This window comes from Balaenoptera physalus (genome assembly GCF_965194825.1).
Source record: "Balaenoptera physalus genome assembly, chromosome: 10".
Classification (NCBI taxonomy): domain Eukaryota; kingdom Metazoa; phylum Chordata; class Mammalia; order Artiodactyla; family Balaenopteridae; genus Balaenoptera; species Balaenoptera physalus.
This window is the reverse complement of record NC_138889.1, coordinates 44,457,197-44,475,407: the sequence shown is the minus strand read 5'-3', so window position 1 is coordinate 44,475,407 and position 18,211 is coordinate 44,457,197. Positions and strand designations below refer to the sequence as shown.

Sequence of the window (18,211 nt, the reverse complement as noted above, 5' to 3'; positions counted from 1 at the left end):
AAAAATCAAAGTTCAAAGTTTCAAAGGAAGATTGATATGTATTGAATCACGTGAGTATATATTCTATATAATCTGTGTCTGAACTGTGAAGGGCAAAAATATATAAATCATTCATTTGTTGGCTTCACTTTTACTTAGTGGAGAGATCAACATTATGATAATCTGGAACAGAACTGACTTTTGGGGGCCATTTTTTAATAAAATCAAATCACCAGTAACTATTCGATTGTAAAACCACATACCCTTAAACTACCAAATAATGTTTCTTGACTCTGTCTTAGTGACATGTTGAATCCAAATAAACTCCGGAGTGGTAGAAATAGGGTCGCAGACCATATGGCTTCCATTTGCAATTCTATGAGAGTATGGTAAATAAACATTCTCTTTGTACTTCTAGAAATTATTTTAAAAGATAATAGTTTTATAACTGCTTATTTTTGGTTTAGAGCTTGAGTTCTTATCCTGGCCCTGCCATCAGCAAGCCCATGTGATGAGTATTGATTTCTAAGCATCACCTTTCGACCTCCATGGCAAGGTTGATGCACCAAACTGTTACGGAGCACAGGTTCACGTGCTCAGTGCACAGTGAGACCAAACAATACTGAAACGTCAGAGATTGGAGCAGAGAAATGTTTATTGCAGGGCCATGCCAGGTGACAGGTGGCTCGTGCCCAAAAAACCTCGAATTCCCCCCAAAGCGTTTCAGCAAAGCATTTTCAAAGGCAAGGTGAGGGAGGGGCGTGGTTAGTTGTTGCAAACTTCTTGGTATTGGAATCCTTTTCCAGCTGTTCTTGCAGCTGTCCAGGTAGGTCAGGTCATGATGTTCCCGTAAACCTCCAACAAGACAAATGTTATTCTCTGTTCTGCAACTTTTTATCTCTATATGAATGGAAAAATGTTATACTTTTAAAAGTCAGAGCCTTGAGAATGGGCTATCCTGTATATTTCAGGCTATAGGCGACATTCTTTTACAAAAGGTGCATAGCTAGCATGACTAAGCACAGGTAACAGAGCACAAAGGTTAAAGTAAAAGAAACAGATCTAATATGGAGTCAGATTTGTTCTTCCCTATTACAAAACTACCTCTGAAATTCCTTCCTCCTTAACCTCCCTAACTCTGGAAGCACCAGCGTTCGAGTTATCTTAGATAACAAAACAATGCACAAGGTCTGGCCGTGTGGTAAGCACTCATTCTGTGTTAGCTGTTATTACCATTTCCTAAGTCAACAAATATTTATTGAATGACTGGTATTTGATCTTGCAGAAAATATGGGAGGCAAAGAGTAGCAGCACCTACAATTCTAGTTAGGGACATTTAATCTAAGTAATTTTTCACTAATATCATTTGTTCTTTCTCCTAAAAACACGTAAGTAGTGGAAAGATGGTATTGTTACCTTTGTGAGGCTGAGAGCTAGCACTTCTCTTTTGGATGTGGAAAGAGAGGTTTTTGAAAACTATAGTACAGCCTAGTGGATTCGTGAAGCTCAGAACTTAAAGTGCTTGGTATACAGATTTTTCTGTTGCTACATTCTTTATTAATAATATTTACTCTTGTCTGTTCGCATTTACTAATAACACATGGACATTGAAAAGCATACTTCTGGGCTTACGTTTGTAATGGTTGGATAAAATTTGCTCATAATGGTCAAACCACTAGGGCTTCTTTCCTTAGTTAAAAAAAGGAAGTGGGAAAGGCATGTTAAACACAACAGAAATCTGTTCTAAAGGAAAATTCAGATCTGAACCCCTTAGGTGGAATGGTTTGATAAAGGTTAAACAAACCTTCTCTCACTCTTGTGGGACTTTAAAGTAAATTTCATCTAAATTCTTGTCAGCTGTCCCTAAACATCTGCCATGGCTGCTCGGTATGGTGGCTTCCCCCTTTCACAGTTTACATATGCTTGTGTAAACTATTTATTTGTAATACATAATTGGTGGAAAAGTGTAGACTTGGCTTTTAACTACATCGACTCAGGGTAGACTGGAAGAAAGCTCTATTTAACTTCATGGAATGGAAGTAGTTGGTTTAAGGCTTGTTAGAGTTGCAACCCCATTTATTTTCCAGCAACTGTTGATGTAAAGGGGTGTTTAAAAATCTGTTTAGGTTCTTGTAGCTTGGGGTAATTTGGGGAGTTGTGCTTGGCCTCTCAATCCAGGACTGGGTTTGAGAACCCTGCCTCGTAGACCACGCTGCTGAGGAAAATGACTCTTTTGGAGCCATGGAAAAGTGAGGCAGCTCAAAGCTTGGGGAGGCTGTGGTCTTAGTCGTCATGCAGAGAAAATTGTGTGACCCTTGAGAGAGGTGGCCCTCCATTGACCTGGAAAGGTCAATCTTCCAGGGTCTTGACTCTGTTGGCAGAATAAATGCTTCTGTAAAGAGTGAGATCCCAGTCAGGTTGCTGGAAAACTGGAGAACATTAGTCCTTGGGAGCAAACAGGGAGTCTAGCTGTCAGGGTGACTGATGGTCTTGCCACACGTGAATACTTCCTGGAGAAGTCAGGTCAAATGGTTCCACCACCGAGAGGTGAAGGTTTCTTCATTCTGTGTTGTGGGCAGGTAGCTGAGAACCCAGCCAGGTTCATACTGTGCGGATGGAGGTCATCCCATCCCTAACAGAGGGGAGCTCAATTCTTGGTACCAGATACTCAGAGCTGTTCTCCCTGGGTCAGTATCCTGGGAATATCTCAAGGGCAGCAGAAGGGCTCTGTGCAGTGTCTCTTCCATGAACCATTCTTCTTGGGAGTCGTTTTATTTCATATACTTGCTACTACCCTTCTCAATATAATTGCCCTCGTTGCCCTACTCCAGTTGCAACCTCAGCATTAATTGACATCTTACTCCTGATGCTAATTCTTCGTTTGGGAGCCTGTCTTGTGTCTTGTAGGACGTTTACCAGCATCCCTGGCCCATGCCCACCAAATGCTAGTAGCACCTCTCTCCTCATTGTGACAATGAAAAATGTCTGCAGACACTGCCAAATGTACTCTGGGGACAAAATTGTCCCCAGTTGAGAACCACTGCTCTAATCCCATGTTTTCAGAAGACATTTATAGTTTATCCAACAGCAAATATTGGGCACCTGTTACGTGCCAAACACTAGGTTTGGTGTGGGACAAGAATGATGACCCGAAGAGATGGTCCCTTCCTTCATAGAGTTTATAGTCCAGCTGGGAGAGCAGATAGTAATCAAATAGTCTTATTAAAATATAATTAAAATGGTAATAACTGTGATGAAAGAAATGTTCTGGGTGCTCTGAGGACCAATAACAAGAAGCCACAGCTAGTCTTGGGGATCAGAGAAATGTGCCTGGAGGGATACAGAAGCTGTGGTGGCTGTGAACGTGTTTCCTGATGGAGATGGGGCTGGGAAGAGTTAAACTCAGGGGCCACAGCGTGTACAAAGCGCCTGGGGCAGGAGGTGATCTGCCAGGAACAAGAAAAAGGCCAGTGTGGCTAAATGCAGAGTGGTTAGAGATAAGTCCAGAAAAGAAGCGAGGGCCAGAGTCAGCAGAACCTTCTCAGGCATGTTCACAGTTTTGGTCTCTATTATCCTGAAAGCACAGGAAACCTGCCCTCAGCGATACCCTCATTCTCATCAGCTGTGAGTGAACTTCAATCTGTTCCAGCTCCAAAGTCCTGGATTTGAACTCGCTGCATTTTTATAACATTCATTTTCTTTCTTTTTTTTTTTTTTCACTTTCTTTTTGAACCTACTACATTTGACTGCTTTTCCACTTCTGGCTCTCAGGTTCCAAAATGATACGAGGGTCCCAAGAAGCGGGGTGAGGGGATGTCCCAGGAAACCACTTCATTAGCCACGCCCACCACTTTGGGTCCTAATTCTTCCAAAATTGTGATGTGCAGCAGTATTGACAGAGATGCAGAAAGTAGCAGTTTAGCATCTCTCAGGGTGACTCCACTGACCAGCCTTGTCCGTGTGTGCTTAGTAGCTATTCTCCAAAGACAGGACCTACCCTTGGCCTTTTGGCTCCATTCTAGGGGGCAGAGTTCTTGTCAAGCCAGCTCTGAGGCACTGAGTATTCACACCTAGTCCTTTTGCAAGTGCTTTGGGGTAGTAACCCCGCCCTGGACCTAATGTGTTAGGCTAAGGTTGGTTACGCTGAAAATTACTATCTAGGTGCTCCGAGGTTCTTTGACAACTCCTTCAATGTGGATCTACAGAAATGTTACAAATATCTCATCCCTCTCAGGAAATATGTTTTCTTTAGTGAACGTGAAGACCCCACTGACACGTGATTCTGCATACTTGGGCTTCTCAGTTGAGATGGAGGGAAGTTGATGTTCAGCTGTTCTTCATGACCTGTTCTTAGGAAGACTCTGGGTAGTCCCGTGTGGGGATTGAACCTGTGACCTTGGTCTCGTTAGCACTGGGTACTAATCCAAGCATTGTCGGTATAAACCCATGAATCAGTAACAAATACCCTTAATGGAGAGCATGGGAGAGCTGAAGGAAGCCAATTTGCATTTATGCCTAGTTTGCTAAGGCACAGTTGTCAGTGATGGCAACGTGAGGAGACGTGACTGACAAGATTTCTGGATTGTCAGCAAACTTCGAGACTGCATTTCTTGACCTACATGTGAGCTGTTTTAAATCCTGGCCAATTTTTTTCATTGCTTTTTCCCAAATCATCTTCTTTGCCTTCTCCTATATTCTTTACCTCTCACCATAGTGTGTTCATCTTCTATAAGTTAACCTGTTTTTTCATCTCTTCTCCTTTTTGAGTTTATTGGGATTGCTGCCTAGAATACCTTTTTTTAAAAGAGTCTCACCCATTCCCGGATGTATTGTTTCTTCATTTCTTGCCCACGTATTCTTTTTCTCATCTTCATCTGCCCGTTCCCCAGCCTTCAATGAGGTGACACATATAGTATCACGCCGTTGTAGAGAGTTGAGCGTGTATCTCTTTTCTTATTAGATTCATTTAGCAATGCTGTACTGTGCATAATATTTAGGGGTCAGTGCTGCTGCCTTCTTACATTTGGGGGGGGCATTTAGCCAAACACATAGGCCTTTCCAGAACTGCCTTCTAGAACTCGTGACCTGCTTTGTCCAGAATAAGACCAGATCCCATGTGTAATTGTGGAAACATTTGGAGTTGAATGAATTCTCCCAGAAGTCCTCTAATAGTCTTTAGGATGTTTTATCATTTTCACATCTTCCTTTGGTGATTAGGTTCTTTGGGATGAGGGAGACCTGATACCCCCGTTACCTTGTTTTGCTCCCAGAGCTCTGTGTACCTCACCCTTCCTCAGCTCTCCCAAGGATGCACTTCCTAACATTACCATCACTTATCACAGTGGGAAAGGGAGGTACTGAGGGATGCTTCCCTATATTCTGCTTTCCTGATGCCTGATTTTACTATGCAGAATACTCTTTTCCTTGAAGGAGACCCACTTTTAAAGGGGTACAGCAATTGGGATGGCTGAAAGGATGTTAACTTTTGGAAATAGGACAGACCACAGGGACTTATAAACAGCAGTAAATATGGGTTGTATCAGAACGTACTAAGCTAAGGGCTCAGAGAACACATTTCCCTTCAACTGCATTTTGCCCCCTAACTATTGGAATGAACACTGTTAAAAAGAATTGTTCCATCTGAAACTATTCGGGTTCTTTTTTCTTTCAGGCAGTTATGCAAGAGTAAATGCTATTACTTGGAAAAGGCTCTTTTTTTGCTTTTTTTTTTCTTCATTTTTAAAAAATCTTGAGCATAAGTGAGCACTAATGTATTTACTCTTTGGTTTCTGTCAGCGAGGCCCACCAGAGAAAAATTGAAATCATGCATTTTTCTGGAACATTTTCCCAGACAGCCAAGCATAGAAGCAAATTATATCCACTCCATACATTTTTTTTTCTCTTACCCCATGATGAATTTCTTTCTCCAGAGGGAAAAGTGATTTTTAAAAGGCTTGAACAACATGCTAATCTTCCTTCTTATAGCCCCTGGTTGAATTACCCCTGAATTTGAAGCATTTACTGATGAAATGATACTTGACATTAACCACTGTTGTATGCAAATATTTCTAGCACCTGGGGAGAAAATAAAGGAAGGTGTTCATAACACTGCCGCTGTGTGGCCTGAATCTTCCATTTTGCTCAGGACCAACTTGAATTACACTTGCTTCATGCTGACTGACTTTTCTCCTGAGAGACCACTCTTAGACAATAGAAGGATGTGCACAACTGGAAAAAAATGAGAATTTACAGTATTATTATAATGAAAAAGATTGGGTTTGGATAACTTTCTGCTTGGCTGGTTGGCAGAACCAACTGGAGGCTTTGGTTTGGGATTTGGTCCTTGTTCAGAATGACAGAAGTTGATATCTTATCCTTGTCAATGAAATACTCTTTTGCTTGTAAAACGCTGTTTAGGCCTGGGGCTCAAGTAGACAAGTAGAATTTTCCAGAGAGGTGTGAAATATGAACTTGGTTTTAGGTTTTGCATCTCAGAATATTTTTGATTTGGCAAACTGCTTTTGATCATTGACTAAGTAAAAACAGATAATAAAAACTATGAAAATATAAGGATGATTATTTAACATTAATAAGGTTCTTCCCCTCATACCAGTCTTTGTAGCTCATAGGACTGTGAAAATTCTCTTTCTGCCTTTTTTTTTTTAATGAGAAAAGAAAATATACAGCACACTATAGAACATTCAGCTTTTTCTTCAGTTGGAGCATGGAGATGTGTTTATATGACAAGTATTGAAGCAGTTTCTTCAGGGATAAGCCTCAGCTTAGTTGAAATGAGAAAACATACCCTGTGATACGGTGAAGAGTAGTGAACCAGTCTTAAGAATCTTGGGATTAGCCCTCACTTCCAAAGCTTTCCAGGTAGCTGTTTGACTTGTCTGAGCCACAATATCTAGCTTGGACTCAATCAGTGTTTCCCTAACAAAATATTGTTTCTTCTCCTGCCGGTGGTGGTATGGGGAGGGGGTAGGAATGGGGAGGAAATTCATGATCAAATACATTTTAGAAATAGTGCATATACTATCCCTTGGGATCACAATTTACATAGTATGTCTGTGCATGCAATGAGAATTTCTGAATCCTGACCAAGTACCAAGGAACTTTACTTCTCCTTGTGTAAGTAGACAATAAATACAGATTGTGCTTTCCTAGGGAGTTAACAAAGCAGGGCAAATTATTAAGAGGTGACTAAGGAAGGGAGATGGGGAAAGTTTATTTTGGAGCATACTAAAGGCGCCAAGAAGTTCTAAATTAAGAAATCCATTAAGCTTTGTTCAACCAGCATTTCCTAAAATGTTTTTTAGTTGCACAGCTATTTTCATATCATAGAATGATGTGTCATGGGACACAGTTTGGGAAATGGCGTACTGTTTCTCCAAGGTGTCTAGGTTTAATGAGTATAATTTCTGATTTGTCCAATGCTCATTTTCATCCTCTCCCTGGAGCATGTTGTGAAGTTACAGTGTACCCTGGCTAGACAAGTTTCACTCGACAAAAATTGATTGAAGTTTTGCCTTTTCAAGTTAGATACTGTAAAAGAAGAAGAAACAAGGGAGCTTACTGTCCCGTATGTAATTTACAAACACACATAAGTAACTTTGATACAAGGAAGGCAGTGCTATCAGGAGGTGCATATAGATAAGCTACAGACAGTTTAGGGCAGTGGTTCTCAGAGAGAGTACTGGTCGTCCCAAGACCAGCATCTCCTGCGAACTTGTTAGAAAAGAAATTCTCAGCCCCTATCCCAGACCAGCGTATCCAGAATCTCTATGGTGGAGCCCTGCAATGTGAGCTTTAGCAAGTCCTACCATGTTTCCGACATTTGCTAAAGTTTAAGAATCGCAGCTCTAGATGTGGAGCTCACTTTTGGATTGGGGGGGGGCGGTATCTCCAGGATTGCTTCATAAAGTATGTGGCATTTTAGCTAAATCTAAGAAGATGGAAAAGAATTATAGGCACGAACAAGTAGAGACCTGTATTATAAAGGAAGCAATAGCAACGAGACAAATTCACAGTAGAGATCTGAGGTCTAATTTTAGCTTTTTTACTGGCGAGCTGTGTGACCTTGTCCAAATTACATAACCTCTCTCAGTGTGTTTCCTCAACTCTCTAAAACTGGGTTGTTGGATGAGACAATTTTATGATCCCTGTGTCTATAAAACTCATTGGGTTTCCATGCCTCTGGTTTAGTATATCATAATGTCATCTGCGTAATGGCATGACATGAATTATTTGTGATGCAAATGCTTGGTATATTATCCTGTACACTCTCTAGCTACAGTGATTTGTATTAAGAAAACTACACAGTAAACATTTTTTCTGCTTTTCAGGCAGCCATTAGCATCAGCCAGAGAGTAAAACTTTATTCCCAAGTGTGTCATACAGCCAGTCTATAACTGATTTCAGGAGCAAGGACCCAGAACATAAAGTAGTGCCATGAGGATGGTAATTTAAGCCATATCGAAATATGCTGCTCTGGAAGATAGGGCTTAGCAGTATCTGGCTGTGCTGGGGCTCATCACTGCAAGGAGAAATCCTGTTAGAACTTGTCAGGAATTAAAGGCCACATCTGAGGAGTATCTCCCTAATGCAGCTATGGTTTCCTAAGTTTGAAAGTGTACACTCAGGAGTTGGGAATGAGTTACAGAGCCTTGGCAAGAACCCTTAGCCTAGGTTACCATGCAAAAGACCCCTCCCTGGCTCTGACCCCAAACCATGGCAGGAGCCTGGATCTGTGGAAAGGTATCTTTCCTATTAGGGATGGACTTACCCCATAGATTGTCTTCCTCTTGACCCCTTATCCTCAGCCCAGTTTTCAGTTATTTTCTACTTCGTATCCCTTCTTCTGAACACCTTAATAATTATAGTGCCAGTACATATTTGTGAAACATATACTGTGTGCCAGACACAGTTGTAAGCCTGTTTCAGGAGAGTGGGAACTGGTATAATCCCTGTTTTAAAGATAAGGAAACTGAGACTTAACAAGCTTTAAGTGTTACCCCAAGGTCACCCAGCCAGTAAGTAAGTGGCAAACCTCTATTCAAGTCAGATATCTCTGACCTTTGGGTCTCATGGAGTGATCCTTTGCTTTTAGTAAAGAAGACATCCTTTCCTTTCCCTTCGATGTGGCTTCTCTTGTTGGAAAAAAAAAAATGTCAGCGTAGGTTGTAAATTTCCTCCATTATCCCTGTCTTGTGACTCACAGATTTTGCCCTCTCTAAAAACTGCCTTAGTTAATGATATTAATAGCCAGCGGTTGTATGCTTACCACGTGCCATGGACTATTTTAGGTGCTTTATATTTATTAACTCAAATCCGATTTGGTAGGCAGTATCATTCTCATTGTGTAGTCAAAGAAACTGAGGCACAGACAGGTTAAATAGCTTTCCCAAGGTCACACAGCTACTAAAGAGCAGTGCTAGGGACTTCCCTGGTGGCGCAGTGGTTAAGAGTCCACCTGCCAATGCAGAGGACACAGGTTCGAGCCCTGGTCCGGGAAGATCCCACATGCCGCGGAGCAGCTAAGCCCGTGCACCACAACTACTGAGCTTGCGCTCTAGAGCCCGTGAGCTACAACTACGGAGCCCGCCTGCCACAACTACTGAAGCCCGCATGCTTAGAGCCCATGCTCCACAACAAGAGAAGCCACCGCAATGAGAAGCCCGCGCACTGCAATGAAGAGTAGCCCCCGCTCTCCGCAACTAGAGAAAGCCCATGTGTAGCAACGAAGACCCAACACAGCCATAAATAAATAAATAAATACATTTATTAAAAAAATAATAATAAAGAACAGTGCTGGGATTCAAACCCAGGCAGTCATGCACCAGAGTGTGTGTTCTAGAACCACTGTACGCAGAGCGTTTGTGTAGATTTCAGACACAGTCACAGCACACCTGAGCCGTGACTGACCTTCCCTTTGCAGTTCGAACATAAGGCATCTTCGTCAAGGATGCCTGTAAGGGGGCGGCCCTTCAGATACTGACTTTGTTCTTTCTTTCACAGGCTGTCATAGCACATTCCCCAAGCATCCTCTCTGGCTTACAAAACCCTTTGAAAATCTGTAAGATACGAAGAGATGGAGTAAAAATAGAATGCTTTTCTAAGATGCTGTTTCTACTATTCAGATATCCCAGCTGTTTAAAGAGGCCAGCTTACTGATGGCAAAATACAGCTTCCCCAGGTTACCCAAGCAAGCAGAGGCCCTCCGGGACTCCACTGAATCAAGGCACTCCCAGAGAGGTGGCCGTTTTAAGAGCTGTTCATTGCCCTGAGGTCTGTGGTATTTTTTCAGCCCTGGAAAGAAAATCCGCATGCCCTTCTACATCCCAGGCTAAGATCCCCTCTATCTGAGTGGGCAGGGCCGGATGGTGAGGCACGCTGGACTGCTTCTGGAAAATAAATGTCTCGAAGATTGATGACTTGATGATCTCTTTGGAGATTATATCAAAAATTATTGATTATGTTACTAAGTCGTAGAAAATAGGCTCCGAGGTTGGGAACTAAGTGCTTTCTTTAAAATAATCCAGAAGCAGTAAAATAAATCAATGTGCGGGGCTTCTCAAACACCATCACTATCACTATCATATTGGCTTCACAAATAGCTTGGCTTCAATGTGGAAAAAGCAGGACTCTTTTTTTAAGAAAACATCTTAACAGACATCTTGGTATACTAAAAAAAGGAAGCCAAAATCTAATTCTAGTACTTACTTTGCAGAATTTAAAAGAATTTCTCACTTCTAGCACTCGTTTATTTTCTAAATTGATGGAGAAGAATTCAAGGTTTTGGAATAATTTGTGCCATATAAGACTTTTTTTTTTTCTTTTTTTCCAAAAATAAAGATACCAAAACCTCATGAGATATTTTTTGGTTTTAACAACTGAAGCCAACAAGCTCAGTCCTGCTCAGGTTTTTTGGAGTTAAATCCATATTTCAGAGCACAATAATACAATTCCATTTCAGCGTGGTTTGAAGTCTTTTCATTTGCGTTTAAGACCATTGATTCTGCTTTATAAGAAAAGTACTCCAGCAGTGTATCTTGCTGAAAGAAAAACTCAGTATGCAAACGTACTGGTTTTTGAATAGTTAACATGAATGATGCTTTTCATATTATGACAGCATTCTGTGTTTTGAAGGATTCACCAGAAGGGTTTGTAAAAGTACCTGTCCCCCAGGGCACTTCAGTGTTTACTTATAAATAGTTAACTACTTAGAGGAGGCAGTAACACCAGGGAGACTAATAAGATGTCAGAAAACAAAAATGGCTGCAAAATGTTGATAAACCACAGGGCTAAAATTGTAATATAACTCAAAGGAAAACTAATTCAATTGACACACATTTCCATTTGGTATCAGCTCGAACCTGGGAGATCTGAGACCTCATGTTAGGGAATCTCTTCCTCTTTATGGGCCTCAGTTTCCTCATCTGTGAACTCAAGAGATTGAAACAGATGTTCTTTAAGGCTCCTTTGAATCAGTATAATTTCTTGATTCTGTTTCCTGAAGTAAGATGTGCTTATTTTGGGGATTTGGAAACTGAGCATGTTAAAGGCTTCTGGGCCTCTGTTTACTTCTGTACCTTAATATTGTGTTCAGCAAACCAGTATTGTATGCCTCCTACGTGGTATGTGGTTGGTGGTACGTGCCAGACTGCATGCTGGGAATAGAGTGGTGCCCAAGTTCAGCTCATCCCATCAGGTTTCCTTCAATCTGGGCTTCGGGTGGGGATGGGGAACAGACGAAGAAAACTGCAATTGAACTGAATTCACCATTGGAATGGTTTTCTTCTCTGGTGACCAAAGAGTCCAGACTCCTTGGGCCAAGTATTGGTGAAACCACAGGAGTGCCCTGGGTGTAGACTAGTGAGTGGGAAACGAGGCAGAAACTTGCTTTGTATTTCCCTGGAGATGCTGGGAGTAACTTGTTTTCTACCTTAAGAGCGTGCACATACCTTCGGTCATCCCCTTATAAAAACCTTGTCTCCTTCCACTGTGTTCATAGTGAACCTAAAAATACCTCTTCTGCTTTGGAGCATTCTCAGATGATGAGATAAAAGACTCTCGAGTCATCCAGGTTCTTATCAAAGCTTCTGCTGGTTTCTGTCTGTGGTCTCTACAGAGGGCTCTGTCACTCCCATCTTTCAGCCAAGTGTCCTCCACGGAGAGGCACCTCCAGTCGCACTGGTCCCCTGGGGTTCACTCTCCTGAACCTTCTGCATCCAAGCTGCTGCTTTGCACAGAACTTAGCACATGGGGCATTTCCAAAGGGCAGCCAGCCAGAGGAACTGCCTGTGAAATTAACTTCTTTTATAAAAAGTCATCCCATCTTTCTGCTTTTCATTTTTATTGTCTGTGCTGCTTACAAAATCCCTATAGTAAACTGTACTCTTTCTACCCACCTACTCAGTGTTTCCTTGGTACTTCACCAGGTGACAGCAGCAAGGCATATTTCCTCCTCAGTTGGAACCAAGCAAATGCAGGCCCAGAATTTCACTTACGAGAGTCTCCTGTAAGGCAGAGTTGGGGGGAAGAAAATGAGAAAGCGTGTGGGGTGTGGAGAGAGTCTGCTACTAGGAAAATGAGGTTTGATGTTCTCATCTAAAAAAGGGTATAATAGCATGTGCCTTGCCAACCTTGGATATTTTTATAAACTACAAAGATATCTTTGTAGATGCTAAACTTCCGTAGGGGATTTTTTAGCTTGCAGCCAGTGATTGCAACTAGTTTAAACCCAGAATGGAGATCATCAAATAGAGAGGGCGTGTGGGTTTTATGCTTTTCCATCGATGATAAATACTGACTAGTTCAACAGAATGAAATTATGTCATATGTGCTTCTAGGGAACCTTGATTATTTCATTCTTGCTTATAGATAATTTAGGAAGAATGGTGGTGTGATAGGAAAAAGCATGGCTTTTAGAGCAAGAAAGACCAGGGTTTGAGATCCTGCTCTGCTACTTACCAGCTGGGAGACACTGATTGGGCCAGTGTTCCAACCAAGTGGGTTAACTTTTCTAACTTTCAGTTTTCTAACATGGAGTTGGCTGAAATCGTACTTAGGGTGTTGTGAGGATTAAATGTAACAAAAGGGCTAAGTCACAGTGTGCCGGCTAAGGGATTCATTTCCTATCTCCTCTTCTCTCCCATTCTGTTTCCCATAGAAGAGACGGAGAGAGGAAATGGGAGGGTCCGGTGAATATGTCTGGGTAGAAGAACTAATACATTTGGTTGTTCTAAAAATCTGAGCCATCATGGTATAAATAGACTTAGCTCTTCCCTGTTAAATAGCATTTCCCCTCTCTATTTTTAAAGCACTTGACAGATTTTAGAGTTAAAAATAGGAAAATGTTTTGATAATCTACGTAGTCATAGAGCTGTGGTGACTTGGAAATTTAATAGTGGCTGATAAAAATAATTGGAAGTAATTCCTTCAGTTACTCTTAAGAAAATAAATCTCTTGTCATTCTTTAAATTTTTCTTGTGCAAAATCTTTCCTACCTCCCTTGTCCTGAGGGGCACCGTCCACTTGTGAATATCGCTTGGCTCAGGCAACTCCTTAGGGATGGTCCTTCCTGCTTTGTTTGTTACATGATGTTTTGTTCATCCTCATGGTAGTAGATTATGCCTTAATCTTGATTAGTTTAAAAGTCAACACAACAGAAGATGGTGATACCTTGAAAACATTTCTTTAAAGAGCATAGTTAAAAAAGTAATTACACAACCATAGATGAACAATGTTAACTGAAGAAATATTAGAAAATACAAAGATGCCCCCAAACCCACAACACAGTTAATTCACTTTAAATGTAAAAATGCAGTTGTATATATAAATGTTTAAATAATAATAGAATGATATCATATATACATACTGTTTTATGATTTTTTTTATTTAGCATTACATCTTACTTCATCGGAAAATATACATCTTTTTATTATTATTTTTAATGGCTTCATAGTATTTTGTTTTATGAAATGTGCCACAAATTAATTGCTTCTCTATTGATAAGCAGTTAATATCCTTTCAATCTTTTGTATTTTAAACTGTGCTCTAAATGTACAATTGTCTAATTATTTCTATAGGATAATTGCCTAGAAGGTAATTTTATGTCAGAGGTAAATGCACTTTTTAAGGCCTCCAGAACATATTTCTAAATTGACCTTCAGAATGCAAGAAATCTTCTACCAATGAACAATGCTATCAGCAGTGTAGAAGTGTCATTTAAAAAAAATCAAATAAGATAAATTTAAATCCTAGTGGTTTTGAATTCCTTGTCATCTAGTAGTGGTAAGGATTCTAATTTTTTTTCACATATTGATGTTTTAGTAAAAAGATTTTATAATAAAGTTTTTAAAAAGCACTCTTTCGTAACAGTTATTTCCTGTTCCTTCTCCCGTGTTCCTCTAGGTTAATTTATCTTTTCTCTCTCTCTTTTTCCCCCTCCAGGATGGAAGTATGATGTGATGGATATAACTATGGGATACTGTGTAGGTACACGGCCTCCCTCTTGCCTCATTCTCCTGCTTCTCAAGCTTTTGGCCACTGTCTCTCAGGGGCTGCCGCGGACCGGGCCCCTTGGTTTCCACTTCACACATTCCATTTACAATGCTACCGTGTATGAGAACTCGGCAGCAAGGACCTACGTCAACAGCCAGAGTAGAATGGGCATCACCTTAATAGATCTGTCCTGGGATATCAAATACAGAATAGTGTCTGGAGATGAAGAAGGCTTTTTCAAAGCAGAGGAAGTCATCATTGCAGATTTCTGTTTTCTCAGAATAAGAACTAAAGGTGGCAATTCTGCCATATTGAATAGGGAAATTCAGGACAATTATTTATTGATAGTAAAAGGTTCTGTTCGAGGAGAAGATTTGGAAGCATGGACTAAAGTGAGCATACAGGTTTTAGACATGAATGATCTGAGACCCTTATTTTCACCCACAACCTACTCTGTTACAATCGCAGAAAGCACACCTTTAAGGACTAGCGTTGCCCAGGTGACAGCAACAGATGCAGATATCGGTTCCAATGGAGAATTCTACTATTACTTTAAGAACAAAGTTGATCTCTTTTCAGTTCACCCCACGAGTGGTGTCATCTCTTTAAGTGGACGATTAAATTATGATGAAAAGAATAGGTACGATCTGGAAATTTTGGCTGTGGACCGGGGGATGAAGCTCTATGGAAACAATGGAGTGAGCAGTACTGCAAAGCTTTACGTTCACGTTGAACGAATAAACGAGCACGCCCCAACTCTCCACGTGGTCACTCATGTTCCTTTCTCACTGGACAAAGAGCCCATATATGCGCTGGTGACAGTGGATGACCTAGATGAAGGAGCCAATGGAGAGATTGAGTCTGTTTCCATTGTGGCTGGGGATCCTTTAGATCAGTTCTTCCTGGCTAAGGAAGGAAAGTGGATGAATGAGTACAGGATTAAGGAGAAGAAGCAGGTTGACTGGGGGAGCTTTCCCTATGGCTACAATCTCACTCTTCAAGCCAAAGACAAGGGGTCACCTCAGAAATTTTCAGCAGTAAAGATAGTCCACATTGCCAACCCCAAAAGAGACACTGTCCCAGTTAGGTTTGAAAAAGAAACGTACGATGTGAGCATTAGTGAATTTTCCCCTCCTGGTGTCGTGGTTGCTATAGTAAAATTAAGTCCCGAACCTCTAGATGTGGAATACAAATTATCCCCTGGAGGGGATGCACAGTACTTCAAAATTAATCCTCGGTCAGGTCTGATCGTCACAGCACAGCCACTGAATACCATTAAGAAGGAGGTTTATAAACTGGGGGTGACAAATAAAGAAGGAGATCTAAAAGCACAAGTCACCATCGGCATAGAAGATGCGAATGATCACACCCCAGAATTTCAGCAGCCAGTGTATGATGCTTTTGTGAATGAAAGTGTTCCAGCAGGAACAAGCGTTTTGACAGTTTCAGCTTCTGATAAGGATAAAGGAGAAAATGGGTACATCACCTATAGTATTGCCAGCTTGAATATGTTGCCATTTGCCATTAACCAGTTTACAGGTGTTATTAGCACAACTGAAGAATTGGATTTTGAATCCTCGCCAGAAATATACAGGTTCATCGTCAGAGCCTCTGACTGGGGTTCGCCGTACCGCCATGAAAGTGAGGTCAATGTGACTATTCGAATAGGAAATGTCAATGACAACAGCCCTCTCTTTGAAAAAGTGGCTTGCCAGGGAATTATTTCCTATGACTTTCCAGTTGGGGGCCATATCACAGCTGTCTCAGCGATCGATATCGATGAACTGGAACTTGTAAAGTACAAAATCATCTCTGGAAATGAACTTGGTTTCTTTTATTTAAACCCAGACTCTGGTGTTTTGCAGCTTAAGAAGTCACTGATGAATCCTGGCATTAAAAATGGAAATTTTGCCCTTAGGATTACAGCCACCGATGGGGAGAATTTTGCGGACCCTATGTCTGTTAACATTTCAGTCCTGCACGGGAAGGTGTCTTCGAAGAGCTTCAGTTGCCGAGAAACTCGCGTGGCTCAGAAGCTTGCAGAGAAACTACTCATTAAGGCCAAAGCAAACGGGAAGCTGAATCTGGAAGATGGATTTCTTGACTTTTATTCAATTAATAGGCAGGGGCCACATTTTGACAAGTCATTTCCTTCTGATGTGGCCGTGAAGGAGAATCTGCCCGTTGGTGCTAACATCCTGAAGATTAAAGCCTATGATGCCGACTCTGGCTTCAATGGAAAGGTGCTATTTACAATATCCGATGGGAATACGGATAGTTGTTTTAATATTGATATGGAGACCGGGCAGCTTCAAGTCCTTATGCCCATGGATCGAGAACACAGAGACCTCTATCTCCTAAATATCACTATCTACGACTTAGGTAATCCACAAAAGTCCTCGTGGAGGTTGCTTACCATCAATGTGGAAGATGCTAATGACAATAGCCCGATTTTTCTTCAAGACAGTTACTCAGTTAACATTCTTGAAAGTTCAAGTATCGGCACTGAGATTATTCAAGTGGAAGCCAGAGACAAAGACTTGGGTTCTAATGGTGAAGTGACTTACTCAGTCTTGACAGATACACAGCAGTTTGCCGTCAATAGCTCCACTGGAATCGTGTATGTAGCTGATCAATTGGACCGGGAATCCAAAGCAAACTACTCTTTAAAAATAGAAGCCAGAGACAAGGCAGAAAGTGGCCAGCAGCTGTTTTCGGTTGTCACCCTGAAGGTTTTCTTGGACGATGTCAATGACTGCTCCCCAGCTTTCATTCCCAGTAGCTACAGTGTGAAGGTTCTTGAAGACCTCCCCATTGGCACTGTCATTGCTTGGCTGGAGACCCATGACCCAGATCTGGGACTGGGGAGTCAAGTGCGCTATTCTTTGATCAATGATTATAATGGGAGATTTGAAATAGATAAAGCAAGCGGCACCATCCGCCTGAGCAAAGAGCTCGACTATGAAAAGCAACAGTTCTATAACCTCACCGTTCGGGCCAAAGACAAGGGGCGGCCTGTCTCTCTGTCATCCGTTTCCTTTGTTGAGGTGGAAGTGGTGGACGTCAATGAAAACCTCCATACTCCCTATTTCCCAGACTTTGCTGTTGTTGGATCTGTAAAAGAAAACTCACGGATTGGAACAAGCGTGCTGCAGGTTACCGCCCATGATGAGGACTCCGGGAGGGATGGAGAGATCCAGTACTCCATCAGGGATGGCAGTGGTCTTGGAAGGTTCAACATAGATGACGAGAGTGGTAAGTTTCATATTTTGTGCCAGAATTGTTGTTTCTCTTCTCATGAATTGTCAACATTGGAAAAGTGAATGGCTATTCTTGCACTCAAATGGAATGACAAGTGAGGTTGCATTTGGTGCAGAGGTGATGCAAGTAAAAGCTTTTCCTTAGAATGCATTGACTTGTAAGAAGACCTGTTTATACAGTGATAGCCAGTGGTTTTCCGTGGGAGTCCCTGGTTTTTGTTTTTCTGGTTAAGCATTGCCATCACCAGGTTATCTTTCAATACGTGTAAATAATTGTCACCTCTGTTGAGTGCACTTCTGACCTTCACTAAATTAAGGGCCCTGATAAAGTAAATTACATTTGAATTGGCTTTAAATTAGAAGTGTGAAATGGATTTTCAAATGGATCTTATATACCAGTCTTTCCCTTTATAGTAAGGCTTTTCTAAAGTGATATTGCATTAGTTGCTTGGTCTCTTGTGTTT

At 41.4% G+C, this 18,211-nt stretch overlaps 1 protein-coding gene and 1 long non-coding RNA gene across 11 annotated transcripts in view; one reads left to right on the top strand and one right to left on the bottom strand.

Annotated features, from left to right (window-relative positions):
- FAT3 (FAT atypical cadherin 3) overlaps window positions 1–18,211 on the top strand; it is a 717,656-nt gene that overhangs the window by 122,258 nt on the left and 577,187 nt on the right. For 9 of the 10 annotated variants that reach the window (XM_082409857.1, XM_082409858.1, XM_082409852.1 and 6 more), the window contains one exon: window positions 14,437–17,742. In XM_082409857.1, coding sequence (XP_082265983.1) covers window positions 14,454–17,742 — 3,289 coding nt within the window. In that variant the 5' untranslated portion in view covers window positions 14,437–14,453. Of the gene's footprint in view, window positions 1–4,223; window positions 17,743–18,211 lie in introns of those variants that run through there. The other variant, XM_082409855.1, reaches the window with a different exon arrangement.
- The window catches only part of LOC309636711, a 183,228-nt gene that overhangs the window by 69,578 nt on the left and 95,439 nt on the right, over window positions 1–18,211 (bottom strand). The window lies entirely within an intron of this gene.